This window comes from Danio rerio, chromosome 4 (genome assembly GCF_049306965.1).
Source record: "Danio rerio strain Tuebingen ecotype United States chromosome 4, GRCz12tu, whole genome shotgun sequence".
Classification (NCBI taxonomy): Eukaryota; Metazoa; Chordata; class Actinopteri; order Cypriniformes; family Danionidae; genus Danio; species Danio rerio.
The window spans coordinates 16454024-16476174 of record NC_133179.1 but is presented as its reverse complement, the minus strand read 5'-3'; the positions used below and the strand labels follow the sequence as shown (position 1 = coordinate 16476174).

The 22151-nt window shown below is 37.2% G+C and overlaps 1 protein-coding gene across 4 annotated transcripts in view; it reads right to left on the bottom strand.

The window, feature by feature from the left end:
• The window catches only part of col7a1l (collagen type VII alpha 1-like), a 93071-nt gene that overhangs the window by 70467 nt on the left and 453 nt on the right, over window positions 1-22151 (bottom strand). For all 4 annotated transcript variants that reach the window (XR_002458152.2, XR_012402022.1, XM_073947120.1 and 1 more), the window contains exons 2-4: window positions 10993-11202; window positions 2439-2619; window positions 2135-2294 (exon numbers count right to left, since the gene is read on the bottom strand). Coding sequence is in view for 2 of the 4 variants with exons in the window: in XM_073947120.1 (XP_073803221.1) it covers window positions 2135-2294; window positions 2439-2619; window positions 10993-11068 (417 nt within the window). In the remaining 2 variants the exon portion in view is untranslated. The remainder of the gene's footprint in view (window positions 1-2134; window positions 2295-2438; window positions 2620-10992; window positions 11203-22151) is intronic.

Here is a 22151-nt window from a genome sequence, read left to right as displayed (position 1 = left end):
AATGGAATTTTTTTGGAGAGTGTGCCAAAATAATAAAGGACAATTAAACAGAAAAGTTCATTTCTATTTCTATTTAAAAAAAAGTTTTCACAGTAATGTCATTAGATAAACCGAAGTACCCAAAGAACAGTTCAGTCGATTGCTACAATGAACACGTTTTAGTCTTAGTAAGGGTTACATTTTAACAATCTAAACAACCTTTATCCACTATAAAAACATTTTGTGGAATGTGAAGTTTCCATTAATGTACAAATTTCGTAATGGATCTGTAAATGCCAATTAAAAACTTTTTTTTTAATGGTGAGGATTTAAGTTACAAAGTTTTCATTGGGATTCACGACGAGCGTTTAACAATATTTTAACCTTTTCATTTTATAAACAGGTCTTTTTGTGTAATTTTTTTTCTTTGTTAATAAGTTTTAAACGCTTTTACACCCAGAAATGAAGTTATTTTAACTGGTTTATTTCATGAGTATCTGGGCCATTGTTTACAACCAAGAAGCATGTCTTAACGTATTTTGTGCCTGTGTTGTTAGTAAATAATAATTATAATAAATGTTGCTGAGTTGCTGAGACATGAAGCACTTTTTTTGTTTCATTGATTCTCACAATCTTCAGCAATCAAATTCTTGCGGATCGCTGGAGGACTACACACACACACACACCACACTAAAGAACTGCAACTCCCACAATGCACCTCTCACACACACTGGTTCCTGTTTTCCACTGATTGCAAACACACAGCTGATGCTATTCATGAACTGATTCAAGGACTATATAAATAGCACTCACACACATCTGGGATGAGTCTTGTCAACTGTTTGGTGAACTTAACGACGTGTTTCCCTTGCCTTGCTTTGGCTGTTTGCGTTGCTGGCCGCCGAAACTGATCATTCGCCTGGACTACGCTCTGGATTTCCCTGCATGTAACCATTTGCCCCTGCTCTGGCCATTGTTTGTCTAGAACAGTGGTTCTCAAACGTTTTTCATTAAGTACCACCTCAGAAAAATATTGTCTCTCCAAGTACCACCAAAATGAGCAGTATAGAAATACAGTAGCGCAGTAGGCCCAGTAAAGCAGCTACAACTCTGCACATTTAAAAAACGTGGCAGATTACATCAGAAATATAGGTTATATGTCATATATGACATATTATAAACATAATTTTTGATACATTTTGAAATGTGTGTAGCATGTACATGACATATTTCATTCCTCCGCGTACCACTAGAAGGAAGCCTGCGTACCACTAGTGGTACATGTACCACAGTTTGAGAACCACTGGTCTAGAATAAACCTGCATTTGGTTCCTCAATTCCATTGTCAACATGGTCGGTCAGTCACTGACTGACTGACTGACTGAATGATTTATTCATTAGGTCTTTGTACAAGCCATTATCCAAATTGTATAATAAACTGACCTTAACAAAATTATTTATGCATTTTCAATAACATCCAATGCATGTTTGGAACCTAAAATGAAGGTTCAATTGATTGCAAAATAATTTAAAGGTTAAGAGTGCCCACCCTCTCCATGATCTTTTATCCATGATCCATATGTACATTACACATCTTCTCAATTGCTTTGACTGTCATGTCATACAGCAGTTTCACATTCAAATTGATTGTCCCGCCTTTAACAGTGAGTTAAGATGCATTTCTGCCTTAAAAGAATGTGAAGTAATCACGCAATATCACATAAAATATGTGTTTGAGATTTTCCCAGGGCTTTAGTTGACTTGTGTATAATGCTTTAAGGTGACTTTAGAATAATAATCCATTCGTTAATGTTAATAAATGTATTTAATAACATTAATTAAAAATAAATGGTCATTTATTAATCATAGTTCAACATTTACTAATGCATTATTACAATCTAAAGTTGTGCTTGGTAATGCACAAGTGAGTTAACATGAACATTGCTTAATTGAAATTACATTAACTAAGCTTAACAAAGATAAATAAATATCATAATGAATGTTTGTTCAAGTTAGTAAATATAGTAACTAATGGACCATTATTTAAAAGTGTTACCCGCTTTAGATATAGCTACTCTGCCACCTATGAATGCACTGTTTTTCTAACAGATGTGAATGTTGAGGTTTTGAAGGGATAGTGATTAAAGCTTCCCACCTTTGGGGCGCTTTCTCTGATGATAGAAGGACTGAACACAGACTCCTCCAGGAACTCCAATGCCAGGCCAGTGCGGCTGCTGCCCCCCTCATACGGCACGTCCTCCACGGCCCGCAGCACCTCATCCAGAGTGGAATAATCCGTCAGAGCGATACGCATCCTGAACAAGGACACCAGCAGATGCATATGCAGTGCTCAAGCAGTTTATTTGTGCTTACTAAGATACAAGGTTGAGTATATAAAGCAAGGTCTCGCATATTCATAAATGTTCTGCTAGAAATGCTAAACGACTGTGGACACTGACCTGGGCAAGTCTGAATAGACGGTCACCCCAAAGCGAATGCCTTCCTGTCCGAACACATTTCCCTGGAAGGCTCGGATGATGTCCGCTATGAACTCTTTGATTTGCTGGAAACTGGTCGGTCCGACTGACCAGGAGTCATCCACCAGAAACACTATATCAGCAGGCATGGCTGTACGGCATACTGAAAAAGAACAAGAGAGACTTACTGACTTACTGAGATTTATTTATTTGAAAAATATATCATATTATTATGACTGATAACGTTGTAACTGTTAAAATGGTTAATAATGAGAACTTTTGGAGTACAAAACCTGATTGACGGTGAAATTAATTTATAAAATGGATGAAAGATCAGATCTTCAGATAGAAAATCATTAACAGCTCACTGTTTATAATACAATTAACAACATCATCAATCAGTTCTTTTTTTATTGATGAACATGCTTTGATTCATGTCTGTTGTTTTTATTTTGGTTTTGTTTGGAGATTATGGTAAATTAAAGCATCCTGGGGAATTAAAACTTGATTAAATTATATGAAAACTAGTAGCACATTGCAAAAATGTCCAATTTGTTAATATTAAAAGGAAGGTTCAGCCAAAAATGACAATTCTAAGGTCATTTACTTCACTTGTTCCAAACTTTTTTTTTTTTTTTTTTTGGTCTGTTTAATACAAAAGAAGAGATTTTCTGATGGAAACCTCTACCCATTGGCTTTCATAGCATTTCTTTTTCTTACTGTGGATGTCAGTGGTTACAGGTTTCCAACATTCTTTAAAATAACAAATTTTTTTGTCCAAAAAAAAAAAAAAAAACAGGTTTGAAACAAGGGTATGTGATGTCAGAATTAAAATTTTTGTGTGAACATTCCCTTTAATCAATACAACAAATATTAATAAGCCATACATTTTTACAGTTTTTATTGAATTTATCGAAGTTAATAATAATATATCTATTGTGGTACAATTAACCAAAGAAAATCATTTTAGATGAGTGTTAACATTTAGCCTACATAAGTGCTTTTACCTTGCAGTGCTCCCTTATTTTATCTATTTATTTATTTATTTATTTATTTATTTATTTATTTATTTATTTATTTATTTATTTATTTATTATTATTTAAAAAAAATTTGCAGAGAATATATTTATTTAGAACTGACTGCAGATAGTGTGGTCAGGTAACTCATTAATTTTCAACCACTTTTCCTGGGGCCAGGCTGCGAGGGCAGCAGTCTAAGGAGAGAACCCCATACCTCTCTTTCCCTAGACACTTCCTCCAGCTCCTCTGGGGGGATCCTGAGGCATTCCCAGGCCAGTAAGAGACATAGTCCCTCCTGCAAGTTCTGACTCTTACCTGGGGTCTCCTCTCAGTGAGACATGCCTGGAACACCTCCCTAGGTAGGCGTCCAGGAGGCATCTGAAACAGATGCCCGAGCCACCTCAGCTGACTGCTCTCGATGTGGATGAGCAGCGGCTTTACACCAAGCTCCTCCCGGGTGATAGAGCTCCTCACCCTGTCTATAAAATGGTGCACCCTACCACCCTGCGAAGGAAACTAATTTCAGCCTCTAGTACCTGAAATCTTGTCTTTTCGATCATGACCCAAAGCTTATGACCATAGGTGAGAGTAGGAACGTAGATTGACATGTAAATCGCCTTTCGGCTCAGCTCCTTCTTTATCACATTGGACCGGTACATCAACCGCATTACTGCTGCCGCTGCACCAATCCACCTGTCAATCTCATGTTCCATCCTTCCCTTACTCGTGAACAAAATCCCAAGATACTCAACCTGGGGTAAGGACTTTCCTCCAACTTGGAGTTGGCAAACCACCTTCTTCCGGTGGAGCACCATGGCCTCGGACTTGGAGGTGCTGATTCTCATTCCAGCTGCATCACACTCGGCAGCAAACCACTCAAGAGCATGCTGAAGGTCCATGCTCAATGAAGCCAACAGAACAACATCGTCTGCGAATAACAGAGATGAGATCCTGTGATCCCCAAACCAGACCCCCTCCAGCTCAAGGCTGCATAAATGTCAAATAATGCACAATGCAATTTTTTTTGGCAGATTGAAAACATCTATAATCTAGGTTGGTCATTTAAATTATGGTACAAGAATTAGGTAATGCGCTCTCAGTTATTTTAAGCTGTCAGTTATTTAAGGAAATTAATTTTAATACTAATTTGGCTTTTGTTTTTATCTATATATTTTCAAATGTACCTTTTTACAAGAGAGACCAGAAAAATCATCATGCTCTACATTATTATTATTATTATTATTATTATTATTATTATTTAATTGTTCAATATTCCTGGCCAAAAAAATTATTGGCCAAATTCTGATTGAGGAAAGATGAATGTGCTTAGTTTATTTGCCTAATAAATGATACAATAGGCTACAGTTTTTAATTTAAAACTTAAGCATATTCCTTTTTTTTCCTAATGATATATGTAATTTTTTTTTTTTATATTCTAAATCTTTAGGAAAGTTTTTGGTACTTCAAAAAGTGTGGCTATGATGACCCTGCGACAAGCTAATCCAGCTAAAAAAAGTGCTTAAAATACCACTAAATGCAGTATTTAAACCTCATAATTAAATAAAAATTGAAGTAAATAACTGCAAAAAGGTCTCCTTTTTAATAAAAAAACTACCCCTTTAACCAGGCTGGCTACGGGGCTGATATGTAAATGTTTGGGCAACAAGGCCTTCTTGTTCTCATCCAGCTACAATGTGTGCAGCCACCATTAGATGGCAGTGTGAACTCAGATAAAACCACAACTCTTACATCCAAGCAGAATAACCTACACGTTAAAAACTACACTGAACACAAACATCAGCTTCAGAGTGTAAAAATAAGACCTGACAGAATAAAAGTAAAATCCGGCCAAACAATGCTTGTGTTTCATATGACCTACAAACTCAGGATGCTTTCTGAGCTTTATCTCCAGCACCGTACTCCCTAAACCAAACCCACTTGTTTGTTGTCTTGGTTCACTCTGAACATGGCACTGGTTGTGAGGTGATTACACCGGCACTACTAAGTGGACTGCAGATGTCCTCTGAAATCACTCTCCAAAGACAAGCTGCTGAAGGCAGGAGCTTATCGGCACTAGATTAGACCTAATAACAGCAGACAACTTACAGCCAGAGATCAGAGAAGATAGTTTCACACACCCACACCTGAAATACAATAAAACCCAAACAGACAAGTGCATCCCAACGCTTCTAAGAAGAAAGCTTTGAAATGCTCATTTTTTTTCTACCTTCCCAACAAGCGTAAGACAGATGCTATAATAACATCAGAACACAAAAGAGCTCTGGAAACAAAAGTACATGCATTAAACACCTATTGATCATCTAGCATAAAACCTTCAGTTGCATTTTGGGAAAAGTTGGTAAAACGGAAACCCTGCACACTTTGGTGATTTATTTTAGCATGCTAGGAGAGGAAAAAAAGTTTAACTGCAAACTTTAACGGTCCAGTGAGGATACTCGCTCTGACGGACCAGAGGCATTCAACCAGTGGGAGAGATGAAGACAGACGGACTGGAAAAATCTGAATTCGGCAGCTGTCCTCTATCTGAGACCTTCACTACACCCTTTACAGCAGTGGTCTCAAACTCTGCAGGGCCACAGCTCTGAAGATTTTAGTTCCAACCACCTCCAACTCACACCTGCTTAATAGTCTCTAGTAGTCTTGAACACCTCGATTATTTGTATCAGCTGTGTTTAATTAGAGTTGGTGGAAAACAGTGCAGATCTGCTGCACTCGAGGAATCCTGTTTGAGACCCATGCTTTACGTGAACTGCAGTGCTGCTGCTTGCAAGACTTTTAAGTGGACAGTGAAGACAGCTGAGAGGATCATTGGTGCCAGTCTCCCCTTCATTCAGGAGTTTGACCTTTCATGAAGCTCCAGTAAAGTTTCCAGTATTATAAAAGACTCCACTTATACCTTCCGCTGTCTCTTCCAGTTCTTGTCTTGAGGAAGGTTGTTTCAGAGTATTAGAGCCTACTCGGCTAGACTACTCAACAGCTTCTTTCCACAAGCTGTTAGAGTCCTCAATTCCAACAACCTTACCCCCTTCTGAAACTCTTGTCCACAAACTACAAAAAACAGGATTCCCTCTCCTCTCCTCTCCTCTCGACTACACCATTCAATTCAAGTTCATAGCGCTTTTCACAATATCTATTGTTTCAATGCAGCTTTACAAAAGAAAAGTTCAGGGTATTAGCTACTATAACTTCCCACATACTGTAGCAAAATATCTCTGGCCCACACAACCAGCTTTTGCTTGGCCAACATGCTGCGGTGAATTACAGTACAGGACTACACCAAGTCTGGCTTCCAGACAAGAACTAAAAACATAGACCATATCTAGGCCAAGTCCCAGTCAAGTTACTAACCCATATCTGGGCCTAAACTGGGCGAAATATGTTGGTCATGTGTCACGACTGCAATGAAATTGATGAACCCTTGAAACATTGCCCTTTAGGTGGGCTATGGGAATTCTTTTTCTCGAAGCGACCTGATAGGTGGATTTTTTTTTCCTTCATTCAGAAATAATAAAAATGTATTTTAACTGTGGGTCAGGTTAGGCCAAACTTACATGGCCCACAAATCCATTATTAGCATCTGGGCCAAATACTACATTTGATTTCTGGCCCAAGTATTTTGTGTTACCTTAAAGACGGTGCCAAACACGGGCCATGTTTGGCCCACATGCCATATGCCAGTGCCGGATGAATGCCTGCTGTGCCAGCTTTATGCCAAATCTTGGCCTGAAATCTTTGCTACTTGGGTTTATTATTCTTTATGAATGTTTTTATGTTTGATGTCTTCTCGTACATATGTTGTTGTTAATATGTGAGTTTTTTTGTTTGGCACTGTTATGAATAGGGGACTCCAAATGTACCTTCAGCTATAAATAAAGTAACCTAACCAAACCTAACCTAATTTAAAAATCAAGGTAGTCACAACTGACATCAAATCAATTAGCATTTTTTTTAACGGTGCCTGCTGGGAAGGCACACAAAAAATTAATGTGAGGCTAAAATTCTTAAAATGCTTTAGCATGTCTGGAGATTTTAAAAGTTAAACCATATTATAAATAATTTTCCCACATTGTCAGTTTTTGGCTTTGACAAAGAGCTACATATTACAAAAGCATTAGATAAATCTTTCAAAACTTGTTATGTGTCATTATTATTATTAGGACAATCGATTATTAAAGCGGTGATCATGTAAACATGCTTATTAACATTAATACCTCTAATATCATGACAGAGCCTTTATCACTACAACAACCGGATAATCTCCAGTTTTCCTTTCTAGTCGCATCTCAGCTGCGGCTTGCGGAGCGCGCACTTGCGTGTGAATAGGATTAAACTGAAATCATCTGCCGCAAGATTAAAATCATCAGCCTGTGAAGATGATGTAGTTTAACACGATACAACTTAAAGAGCTCCATTCACTGCCGACCCATAAAATCGGCGAAGAAATAAGCAAACATTCACTTAATCTAAAAGCAGACTGGCAGGTCATTACGATGAAAACAGGGCCCTGAAAGCAATGAAAAGTGACTGCCTGACTGTGTATTTACAGGCATGCGAGTTTATTACTATATGGTTAGATGCTCAAGCTTTTACACCTAACAGAAGTTAGTGCGATGCTGAAAGAGCACAAGGACGTGACCTCACAAAGTACATTCTTTCCATTTCATAGTCAAGTGTCTGTCACTGCAAACAGCCGTTTTGAAGAGGTGTGGAAAATTACAGTGTTTCAGGGCATTAGTGCCTCAGTCAGTAATTGGTCCTGACAGACTCCTCTAAAACCATCCTGCATGAATTCAATATGTTTCACATTCTCGCCTCATACACACACAGCTCAAGGTGAAACACACACATACACGCTTTTTTGCAGAGAGGGAATCAGAGAGGGTGCAGTGATTTATCTTAAAGGCTGGCTCTGCAGGAGGGATGCAGATGTCCTGCAGCAGAAGTTGCTGATTCAGAAGGACACATATGGAAGAACTCAATGTTCACTTCAGCTCCACCTGTATCGAGTCTTCAGGTGTGCAAACAGACAACAGCTGACAAACATGGACAGCATTAGAGGTGGATTTTCTCAAATACTCTAGTACAGAAGACAGTCGCTCCACGTAAGAAAGCCATATAGATTTTGCCAGGTCAGGAATTTCAGGTCAGAAAAAGTACAAAGTGAGCTATGTGGGAGATTCTAACAGAATTGGATAACTAAAAAAAAAATTTAATTAATTATTCAACCAACTATTAAATAACTATTAAAAAAATACTCCAAGGCACTCGAAAAATGTGGAAAAATTATTTAAAAAATTATTATTCTGATGAATCCCACACCCAAAGAGCACAGACACATTATTTAAGCTACCCCTGAGCATCTTTTGTTAGATTTTTTTATTAAATAACTCTATTTGAACTGACATAAATGACTTTAAAATCTTAAAATTTCTAATATTTTTCCAGCTAAATAAGATCAAATAATATATATCAAATATAATATATACTTTTATTGAAGAACATGTCTGTAGCGTAACTGATTAATTATTCAAAAATAAAATAAAATAAAATGAATATATAAACTAATAACATTTAGTTTAAATAATTTATCTTTACTTACAAGAAATTAATCAACTAATTACAACTGAACTGAAACAAATACTATCTAACTGTAACTGCAAACTGTTTGATTATTTAAAGATTACCATACAGTACCATATTGACTTATCTAACTAACTTTTTAAATTAAAAATAACTATGAATTAACATGAATTATTAAAGAAATATAATTTAATCTGACAAAAGTGACCAACTACAAAGTAACCACACTGTAAAAACTGCAGGGCTCCACACAATTTAGTCAAGTTGATCCAACACTAATGGCTCTATTTTAATGATCTAGGCAGAAAGTCTAAAGCGTATGGTGCAAAAGTATTAATGGCATGTCTGAATTAACTTTTGCTATTTTAAGGACAGAAAAATATGCTTTACGCCCACATGGTCTAACAGGTTTTTGCATATACTCTTAATGAGCTATAGGTGTGTTTTGAGCATAATGTGCATTAAACCAATCAGACTTTCATCTCCCATTCCCTTTAGGTGTCAGTTGTGTCACTCCATAGTGCATTTGCTATTTACATTGCGGATTTGTAAGTGGAAAAACTGAACGCTTCACTAGCGAGGAAACAGTTAAACCGCCTATCTGCAGCGCGAGGATAAAGAACGAGCCTCCTCCATTTGGCCTCTTTACTTTCTCTTTACTTTTATTCTTTACTTTAGTCCTTTACTTTCATCGATAAGGAAACAGTGTTGTACGCACTCCACTGAAGACATCCATTAGCCTGCATATTTAATTTAGCTTGTTTAGCGCAATGATTAGTTTGAAAACTATTTCTAAATTCAGTTTTAATTTCCAGGAAACAAATAAATGAAAAAACTGAGTATTATCCAAACACACGTCCTGTTCTTGTGCCCCATATGGTGATGCATGCGTCTTTAAAACCCGACAGGTAGACAAATCATAACATGTTTTTATAAAAAAAAATGTAAATATGCAAATAAAAAATAATACCAATTGTCATGAATAAACTGAAAAAAAGCCCCTCGGCATAGAGGCAGTGTTTTATTTTTTATTTATGCAGTAATAATAATTATTTTTATAATATTTACATTTTTTATTTTTTTATTTATAAAGACATTAATGTATTTCTGTACATCCTGTGTGTGTTAAGCAATGTGTATGCATTTAGAGCACACAACCAGGGCTTAATTTGTGCCGGTACACGCCGGATTCTGATCAGGCACCTCGGAAATCTGATCCAGCACCTCATTTTACCTTTCCCCCTCTTCAACCGCCCTCCTCCCCCATCTGGTGTTCACTTTCACTTTCTACCGCGACTCCCCTGCCCAAACAGGGTTGCGTTGGTCTGAAAATAGCAACAAATTATGCCAAATACATCTTGTGCCTTATTGCGGGGTGTATGATAGGGGCCCTTACACAAGCTTAACCGATTTAAATGGATTGAACATAAACCAATTAAGTTGTCCCCAAAAAAAAAAAAAAAAAATCTCAAGAATTGTTTTCAGCTTATTTAAAAAAAGCAGTTTGCGCAAGCAGCAAAAAAAAAATATTTTTAACGCATTCATCTACCAGGAATAATTTAGACATAACTACACTGTAAAAACACTAGAACTAGACTAGAAATTGTCATTTGATTCAACTAAATTTCAAGCAGTAAGATGTTTTTACAGTGCAATAATTAAGGATCTTTGTCTGACAATAATCAGCATAACTTTATATTTTAGCATTTTAAAAATAACTCCTCTTTGATATACTGAGGGTAACTTAATTCCAACTGCACAACCAAATTTTGCCCAGATTTAGAAGTAGTGTTGATTTTGACTCATGCCTGCAACCTTCTCAGAGGGTGATTGACTGTAGGGCGGGATATTGGCAGTTCAGCGGGGACTGAGGAGCCCCTATGGCATGTAGATAAAGCATGATTCAGCAGTCTACCTTCAGCCTCTGCAGTGCTGCTTTGATAGCAGAGAGACAGGAACAAGAGGAAGATCCATATGCCGCAATATCCCATTCTCTCTCTCTTTTCTGTGGTTCCCTGTCCTCCCTCCTCTTATCTCTCTGCCAGCAGATCCTCTTCTTTGGACTGATGTCCTGAGACGGGCTTGTTCCCTGCTTTATTTAGCTGCTTCGCTCTCTCCCTTTTATCTGTAAAACACAAGAAGTGAGAGAGATCGGTATCGTCATACATATGCATAGACACACACGCGCGTTCAGAATAATCATTTTGATCTTTTTCTGTTAGCAGAGTCAATGTAATCGGCGAATCGTCTCTGGAAATCGCCTGTATAATCCAGCACATTTATCCTGTCAGATATGGCTGAGCCCAGCGCCGCTTTAAAGGAATGAATAGCACTCAGATGGAGACAGCTATTATTTCAATAAAAGAGAATTGTTTAAGCTTAAGGAACCGGAGTATGAGCACAATGATGTTAGGCCTGAGAGTTTTATTCCTCTCAGGGTGTCATGCATGATGATAATACTCTAAAGAATAGTTCAGGCAAATTTGGTAATTGTGCCATAATTTACACGCTATGCTACAGACCTGGATACATCATGTTTGATAGCATGCTTTTCCCCCCATATTAAAGTGAATGTGAAATTAAGACGTCAAACCCCACATGACTTAATATATAAATGAATGTACTGTAATACTTACTGCACACTGCTATTCAAATGTTTGCGGTCAATGAGATTTTTTTTACAGAAAAATTATGCTTTTATTATAACAAGGATACATCAAGCTGTTCAAATACTAATAATAATACTAATCAAATACTAACAATAATTTTACAAAATATTACATTTCAAATACGGTCTATACTACTGTCACTTATAAAAGAATCCTGATAAAGCGAAGCCACAATTAGAAATGAAACAAACATTAAGCAACACCAATGTTCTGTTCATCTGTTTCTTGAAAATTCATACTTTTTTTTGATAAGCTTTACAAAAATTATTTGTTAAAAATATTTTAAATCCTAAAATCTTAGGAGATCCTAACATTTGAATCTATCATATACATTCTGAAAACTGTATAGAAAACTATATTACAGCAACAAGTCATCTGAACTATTTTTTTATCTGTTTCTCTCCATTTTAGCCACTAGTGTTGGGGCTAATGCATTACAATTATTTAAGTATTTAGTAAGTTATGTAATAATTATGTGGGGATATTAAGTGGGCATAGATGTATTTGAGTTGTTACCATCAGGACGCAGGTTTAGAATTCCTAAGGCACGAAGAAATGCTTATAAAAAGTAATTTATCCCAATGGCAGTTGTTATTTTAAATTTGAAGTGAATGTGGTGGTTGCCAAGAATGATATGCAGTAGCTTGTATGGGGCTAATTTGGTTTTTAAACTTTTAACTTATGTTGTTGTCTTGATGAGTGTTGTTATTGTGTGGTTGTTGTATGTATACTGAAAAAAGTGTTGCATGCAGAACTGTTGCAAACAATTTATTTGTGTTGAATTTAAACAAACAAATTAAGTTTAATAATGTTCAACTTAATTTGTTTGTTTAAATTCAGCCAAAATAAATTATTTACAACCACTTAACGTAAAAAAATTGAGTAAATCCAAGGAATCATCTTTGAATAATTTTTTTCAGTTTGCAACTGTTGTCTTAAACCCAGTGTTAAAGATAAAATTCCTTTCTGTGTCAAATAAAACAGACAATAAAGTTTAAACTAAACTAAACTAGATTTTTTGGATCTAGATTAATCTCACTGTAATCTTGGAATTAATCTAGATTAATCTAAATTAAAATGGCTCATTTGAATTCTGCCGAAGGCATTCAGAATATGTGTAATACCCAAATAATGACTAAAACTAAATCTCTAAGAACAGGTTTCTCAAGCCAGGTGGCGCATAAGACCAGGGGCTCATCTCCCGTTTTCAAAACGCATCACAAACTGTTTGAGAAACTGTTCTACTATGATAATTGGTGATGAAAATAAATTATGATTAATAAGATGTACTTGTGTTTACTAACTGTGTATTCAGTTAAACATGAATTTTAAACTGTAGGCCTACATAAGCTCAAAACAGTGATTTTTTATTACCTTAATCCGCCAGTCATAACCGAACTAAACAAATGGAATTAAGACGTGGAGTATGCATATATTAGTAGGATTATTGAGGTAAACACCGTGATCAAACTATTACCGCAATGTAGGACTTTTCACCATATTTTCCGACAAGATCCACACATGCAACACACATCGCGAAATTTCGAAGTTTTTTTCTTTCCATTTGGCGTGTTATTAAATTCCATAACACTTTCACCCGTCCTTACTCCTTATTTGTGTCTAATACCCCAGTTTATCATGGGGGCATGAATAAAATGTTCATGATTGAAAGTGAAACTGCCGAACTGCAGTTAAAGTCACAAAAAATTAACAAGCATTAACGCAGCACTTTAACGAGTAAAGTAACGCATTACTTTTAAAAATGAAGTAATTATATTTAAGTTTCTTTTTTTTTTTAAATGTAACATGAATGACTTTTTTGTTGAATTAATCAGCTTCTAAAAAATAAATTGCTTAATTAAAATTGATATGAGAGAATTATAGCTGCCAACACTCCCGTTTTTTACAGGAGTCTCCCGTATTTCAGACCCATCTTCCGTCACCCTCACATTTTGTTTTTCTACTGGAAAACTCCCGTAATTTCACCCTGCCCCTAGTCCTCTGCTTTTTGGTACAGTCTGTAACACCCCTGGGTCACCATTTGGTATAGTATCCAATCTCAATCGCAAATCCCGATCCCTTCCATTGAAGGCTTCTAACACCACAGTACAGTTACTAACCCAGTTAAAACAAATTACTAACCCAGAAACAAATATTGGCAGGTATGGAGAGAATGCGTTCATTATTTTGAACACATGGAAGAAAGTGAATTGTACTTGAAAATAGTTTGCACTTCACTAATAAGACAAAAAGTACAAAAGCAGCAAACACGTTGCTTTAAACTTTCATTAATCAGTACATACGGCACGCAGAGCTCTGGGCTCAGAAAGTCTGCAAATTCTGAAAGAGGTCAAGCCTCAGCCCGGTAAGGGAATAACACAAAACGAATAACACAAAAGTAACTCAAAAGAAGTGCAATGCATTACTTATCATAAAAAGTAACTAAGTAACGCAACTAGACTTTTTGGGAGAGTAACTCAATATTACACTTGCTTTACTCCCTGGAAGCCAATGACTTGTATTTTATAATAAAATGGTTCACCAAGGATCACCATACTTTATGAAATGTCCCTGCATTTAACAAAAAAAAAAAAAAAAAAAAAAAACTTTACTGATTTAATGAAAACAAAATTCATCTACAATGACTTTAGGAAGAGTAAATTAACAGCAAATTTTTATTTTAAGACGAAATCTTTCTTTAGCAAGAAGCAAGTAATCATATTGAGCTCACTATAAAGCTCTCAAGAATGCAGCAAAACATTTATAATGCTTTTATTTTGCCTCAGGTTCAAAATGTTTAAAAATGTATAAGAAACTACATGAAACATTTGCAGACTGATGCATTGCTGAAAACACCAGCTGGCTTCATCATTCGCAGTGTTTTGGGTACTCATTTCCAGCACAGGATGCTGCTGTGCTGCCATCTCCATTTGTAACTATTTTACTAGCAAGATTTCCTTGCTAAATCAGCTTTTCATCCAACAATACATTTTAAAGCAGTGTTTTCTTTTAAAGGAGACCTATCATGTCTCTTTGTACAAGATGTAAAATAAGTCTCTGATGTCCCTAGTCTTTGTATGTGAAGTTTGAGCTCAAAATTTTCCATAAATAATTTATAATAATAAATAATAACTGCCTGTTTTTAGGTTTTAATCAAAATTGCGGCGCTTTGGTGACTGTAGCTTTAAATTCAAATGAGATTGTGCACCTGTCCTCTTTTCAAAAGTGTGTGGAGCAACAAATATCAAGACTGGAATGTTTACTCTCTGAAAAACTGAAAATGTCAAACAAGTGGCTCAAAACAAAAGGTAGTCTATGGAGACTACAGTATTCCTTTGTGCATCTTAAAATGAATAATTTATAATGTTTTTGAGAGCACGTCATGATTTTGCCAAGTACTGACAAGATGCTGACATTCTCTTCGCCAAGTATGGTGAAAAAACTCTAATGGTGGATGGCTGCTTCCCACTTAGGGCTGTTTATGCGAATGAGAAAGAGCTTGTCACTAATGGGTGGGGCTTTCCCCGTATGATGACATGTACAAAGGGAGAATGTCAATTAAAGTATTTCTGCAGACTGTTTTTTATAAAGTGTGATTGAATGAAAAAAATGTTTGCCATTGGAGGCTGGCTATATTCACACACTGTTGTTGCACAATTGTGTTTAAACCGCTTTTAACAGTGAATTTTACATAATAGGTACTCTTTGAAATGTGCTGGGCCTATTTGAAGTCTTCGGCTGTGTGATGAATGGTTTTATTTTGTGTATAATTAGTTGTGGTTTCCTTCTATATTTAGTGCAATATTTGGTGGCCACAAACAGTTCAATGACAGCAACTTGACACTTTCAGCAGGTTTTTACACACATGGTTGACATTGAGGTCAGAGTATCACAACAAACTTGACCTTTGAGAGAGACAGCAGGTGTCTGGTTCCTCTAAGCGGGTTTAAACCGCTCATTAATGCTTATGTCTGTGTGTGGCCCAGAGTGTAGTGGAAATACTGATCCTGTCATTTGATACAATCACACTCAGACTGGCTGAAGAACTAGAAAGCTGAAGAGGAGTCTGGGATGTTTTTGAAGGTGGAGTTTCCTCTCAACGAGACCAATTTGCTGATTTGAGTTGTATATTTTGACAGAATGCCTCAAAATAAACTCATTGTGAAGGTGAAATCTCACAATGTGACTTGATTTCATAAATGCAACTTTATTTCTTGTTATTGTGAGTATTTTTTTATAATGTGAGTATATTTGACAATGTGTCTAAAATTCATTGCTTAACTTTTCACCTATGACTTCACATGACAATTATTGGTTAATATTTCGAGATGAGACTTTAAGTCATTGCTTATTATCTTAAAATGTGACATTCATAATTTTTACTTTATATCTTACAGTGTGACTTTGTCATAATTGCGACTTTATTTTATAAAGTTTTTATAAAAATGTTATTTTATTTTATAATTATGGCATGTTGGCACAATAAGTGTCAACATAAGAAGTTCTGCGCTAAAAACACAGAGCTAAATAAATCTACAAATATCTCAGAAGCTTTAAAAATGGTAAAATCAATCACTCTTTGAAATCATAATCACAAAATCCAATGCCCCATTCACACGGGGTGTCAGCGTCAACGCTTCCCATTCATTTCAAATGGCTGCAGTCAGGTGTTGCTGAACTGCATTGTAGGTTTGTCTGCACTGCTTTAGTGGCGTTGCTCGCTGCAGAAGTTGGGAAATTCTCAACTTTTCAAGCGCCAACGGAAGCATCAGCCAATCAGATCACTTGATGCAAATACCCCAGCTTAGACGGTAGCTGATTGTGGACTAATTTTATTGGCTGATGTTGCTACGATGATCATGACTGCCCTAACTTCAGACACGCCCTCGGTCAAGTGTTGACACTGAAGCCCCGTGTGAAGGCACGGTAAGGGCCCAATCATAGACTCAGTGCAACACTAATTTCCCCATTTTGCTCTACGTTGTTAAAATAGCAAAACCATTTGCGTCACTTTGTGGACTCATGGGTGTTTCTGTTTAAAAAGGAGGTGTGTTAAGGCGCATTGTTGGCGCGTGGCTATTTTGAAGAACTAAAAATAGACTGCTCCATTGACCAAGTAAAAGCTGGTCTAAAGTCCGGCACCGAGCATGTTAGTTATGTGCCTATGTGGTCCAAAATGCATACACATTGCTTAATACACACATTTCTTTACATATGAAAAAAAAATAAACGATTAAAAAAGTTACAAAATGTATTATTTTCTACACAAATTTAAAAACCACTGCCTCCATGACTCATCTCGAAGGGTTTTTTCAGATCATTCATGACAATTTGCATTTGTATAATGTTATTAATAATAGCAGTATTATTTACTATATGGATATTTATATTTGTTTTAATAAAAACAAGTTTAGATGTGCTTTATTAAAACTAAATTAAATATTTAGGTTAACGGATGTCTTCTGTGGAGATTGTACAACACCGTTTTCTTGTCCACTAAAGTGATGGAGTAAAGAGTACAAGTAAAGACAAAGTAAAGAGGCCGAATTGAGGAGGATTGTTCTTTATCCTCGCTTTGTAGATGGTCCTGCTAATGAAGCGTTCAGTTTTTTCACTTACAAAGTCTGCCATGTAATTAACAAATGCACCATGGTGCGACGAAACGGACTCTTGAAGGGAACGGGAGACAAGACTTTGATTGATTTACTGCTCGTTTTGCTCAAAACACACCCGTAACTCATTGAGAGAATAAAAACAACCCTCCTAGACCATGCTTTAATGCGCATTTTTTCATCCTTAAAAAAGCAAAAGTGGATTCAGATACGACTGTAATGCTTTTGCGCCATGCGCTTTAGACTTTGCGCTTAGATCGTTAAAAAATAGCCCAATGTCTCACATTAAATTTATTGTGAATGTGAAATCTTACAATGTGAGGATTTCATGACTGGAACTTTATTTCTTGTTATTGTGGGTATTTTTTATAATGTGAGTATATTTGACATTGTGTCTTAAATCATTGTTTAACTTTTCACTATGTGACTTCTCGACAATAATCGGATAATATTTCAAGTTGAGACTTTAAATCATTGCTTATTATCTCAAAATGTGACATCCATCATTTTACTTTATATCTTACAGTGTGACTTTGTCATAATTGCAACTTTATTTCTCATGATTATGGCACAGTCACAACATGCCATTTCACAAGACTTCACGTGGGAAGTTGTGCATTCTGCACCAAAAACACAGAGCTGAATGAATCTCCAAATATCTCCGAAGCTTTAAAAATCACGACTAATCACAAACTGTAAAAGCTCTTTACACAAAATCCAGAGGCGTCAAGTGGGTGAAAAGTTTCCTCGCTAAATAAAGACTGTCATTCCAGATGCTGCGCTAACTAACCACGCAGCATATACAGAATCAGTGATCTCGCACAGAACTGCTGCAGCTTTGTCAGGTTACATCTGTGGGGAATATTACAACTAGGCAGTCTTTGTTCAGCCAACAGACAGCACTGTCAAGCAGTACAGAAGCCACAGCCAAGCTAATGCAATGCTTTACTGCACAACTGCCACCTCTAATATGCGGAGAACAAGTCTGACAGTCCACAAAATTAATGCAGCTGCAAGGCTTCGGCGACTTTAACAAACTTCTCCGGCTGTCTGTAAAGCATTTTTACATAGCGCTAAAACTTTTTATTATCATCAAAGACACTTCCAAGGAGGTCAGAAGACACCCCTAGCATGCAAAATTAGCACGTTTTTCTATTACGTGCAGTGGAACGGGGCCAGAGTTTTCATCGAGAAACTTCAGGACCATGAACTCTGCGCATACCAGTCCTGTTGGAGCATGTAACCTCGAGCACTTCTGCACTTCAGTCAGTTTGCTTGATTTTACATGGGCTCTGGCACTCTGGACGGAGCAGATAAGACTTTTTGAATGGCTGCACTTTGCAGGCTGCAGTCTGATTGTGCGATTTATGAATGAATTCGATTGAACAAGCGATTATTTGCGTCGATCCTACAGACAGGAATGTACTGCTGTGACTCCAGGGGATATTTTTCTGATGTACAGCCACTTGCATACAGCAAAGTCATACTGTGGAGAATGTAATCTCATGAGCGCAGGCCCACTGTAGAGGTGAGCGTGCAGTTGGATTGTGCGCTTTGAAGGATTATAAAGGTACAGGAGTCGACCCAAGCCCCCTTCTTGCTCTTTATACAAGCCCTGCTGCTTGTTAGCATGAGGCTACTTCACAGGAGATTATCTCTGTAGCTCTAAATTAGGGGTTTTCTTGAAAGCAACCTGAAAATGCAGAGAACGACGCTAATCAAAACAAGTCGCTCAATTGTTGTGTGGTGAATGCGCACAAAACAAAGCCAAACATCCTTAAATGGACTTCAGTGATGAATGTTTTTTTAAGATACTGGGAGGACATCATCACAAAATATCCGCTAGTGCACAAATGTCCAAATGCATACTCTCAAACTTCTCTCATTCACAATAGCATCCGCTGTTTGCAGGCTTATCAGCTGCAGGAATAGGCAGACTGCCAGTGTGCAGTAATGAAGTGACTTTATGCAGTTCATCTGACATTACGGCTACATCCAGATTGCCGCTCAACTCGGAGGGGTGTGTGAAAGCCTGCGCGTGGAAGGAAAAGCTATCAGACTGGAGACATCACCGACACACTCTAGAATTTTGTTCAAGGCTTTTTAGCTGCATTAGCGGGGCTATTGAAGCCGTGAGATGCGGCGGTAAATGGAGTGGAACAGCATACGGTAGATCGAGGCTCTGATTTTGTGCCACAATTACCTAATCAAAGAACACATTAAACAAATGAATGAACTTGGGTCAAATCATGCTGGTTTTGATCAGTTGGGATGTTTGAGAAAATTCACGTTAAAAGAGCGATTACAGCAGCTTAGACCAGTGGTCCTTAACTAAAGGGTTGTGAACTTTTAATGGACCGCAGGTCTGTTCTGATTGGGTCAGTGTGAGTAGAGGAAAACATTGCCAAATTCTAAATCCAAAAATGTCAGGCAATATTTAGCTGACTTTTTTTAAGGGAGGGGAAAACTTTTCCCATATTACTGCTGATCTGTAACCCCTCTGGTTTTATTAACCCTGCTCCAAGTAGGATTCAAAACAATGTTTTCAACATGGGTGCACTAACAAAGATGGTAAAAATCACAGCCTCTAATGTCAGTCACCGGTTCACCTCTGGAGGCCAGAAAGAGGAGGCTTTCTTAAACTATAAGTGGCCTCTGTTACACCTATTACCTAAATCTCACTCCCATCAGTCATGGGTACCAAAAACTGCCCCTTTAGTTCTACTTACCCTGGGAAAATAAAGCAGAGTTTCTGACATACAGGGCAGGTGCATTAGCAGCAAGGAAGCTAAGGATAACAGCCTCTGGTGCTGGTGAGTCTTGAAGCTCGGAGAGTGAGGTTTACATAAATAGCTTTTACTAGCTATCCTGCACCCATGGTACACCCACTACCCTAAACCTTTTAGTTTATTTGTTAAATAAACTAAAAACGCTATTTTTTACAACCTTTTTATTTTCACTTGATTCTGTATTAAAATAAAATATTCTGTTTTATTTACAGTACACTGTAAAACCCAACAGTCAAGTTTATCAAATAAAATGAGTGTGTTTAACTCAAAATTGGCTGAAAGTTAATTCTACTCGTTTAAAAAGAGTTTTGAACTTAGTGTTAAAGGTAATGTGTTGATTAAATACTTCATTGCTTCAAGTTCACAGTACATATACAGTACAAACTCCTACTAGCTGTCCTCTGTTACACCCATCCCCTAAACTTCATTCCTCCCAGGTCACCATTGTAACTCCTCCGGTTGTCCCTGTTCTGAGTGGAATTTAAACCTAACATGTTTCTAACATGTGAGGCAGGTGCACTAATTAAAAAGCTAAAAACAATCACAGCATTAGTCAGTTTACACACACAGCTGGTCTTTGTTACACCCATCCGGGTCACGGCACCAAATCAATTCCACTTGCCTCAGTTCAAGATTTACATTAGAGTTTGCGGGATCGGGGGCAAATTTACTAACAAAAAAAGCTAAAGGCAACATCTGTCAGTTGTTGGTTTAGATAAGAAGGAGGCTTTCTTGAAAAGCTCCTACTATAGCTGGCTTCTGTTACACCCATTAACATTAAACTCACTTCCCTCAGTTATGGGTTCTACTTACCCATCTCAAAAGGGAACATAAATATCTAGCTTTAAATTTAAGCACACCAACAAGAACACCTAAAGCCAAAACTCTTAATAGCTGGCTTCTGTTACTTCATTTCACCTGGGTCACGGTACCATCGTAGCCCCTCCAGTTCTCCCTGCTCTGAGTAGAATTTAAACCATCCACCATGTATGGCAGATGCACTAATAAAAAAGTTTAAGGCAACAGCCTCTAGCGTTAGTCAGATTACACACACAGCTCTGCAAGCTGGTCTTTGTTACATCCATCCGGGTCACGGCACCAATTCAATTCTTCTAATTCTACTTGCCCCAGTTCGAGATTCAAGTTAGTGTGTGTGGCATGGGAGGCCAATTTACTAACAAGAAGGCTAAAGACAACAGCTGTCAGTTGTTATATAAGATGAGGAGGCTTTCTTGAAGAGCTCTTACTACATAGCTGGCCTATGTTACACACATTAACATAAAACTCACTCACTCGTCATGGGCATAAATGCTGCCCCTCTAGTTCTACTTACCCTCCTTCAAAGGGAATATAAATATCTAGCTTTGAAGTTAGGCACACTAACAAGAAAACCTAAAGCCAAAACTCCTAATAGCTGACTTCTGTTACTTCATTTCACCTGGGTCACAGCACCACGGTAACCTCTCCGGTTCTCCCTGCTCGGAGTAGAATTTAAACCATCCACCATGTAAGGCAGATGCACTAATAAAAAAAAGACAACAGCCTCTTGTGTTAGTCAGTTTACACACACAGCTACTGCAAGCTGGTCTTTGTTAAACCAATCCGGGTCACGGCACCACATTAATCCAATTAAATTCAATATAGTGTTTCTTGTATTGGAGGTAAAGACAATTTTTAAGATAAATACTATAGATGTCAGTTTATATTGCACCCTTTATACCATGTGGGTAAGGTATACTCAGACAGCTTCTGATAGCTGGTCTGGTTGGTTATCGAATCAAACTTTACACTAAATTAGAGTCAAATGATGTTTCAGCTGTATGAATCCAGCCAAAGCAGACCTTCAGAGATAGGTGGCTTGGCATTGCTTGGTATACTGTCAAAAATATTAACAACTCTATTCAAGGTAAAAGGAAAAATAACTAAAATGTGGACCACACTTAACATTTAGTAGCTTTGGGGAACACTTTACTTTGAAGGTCCACTTTAGACACTCTGTTGACT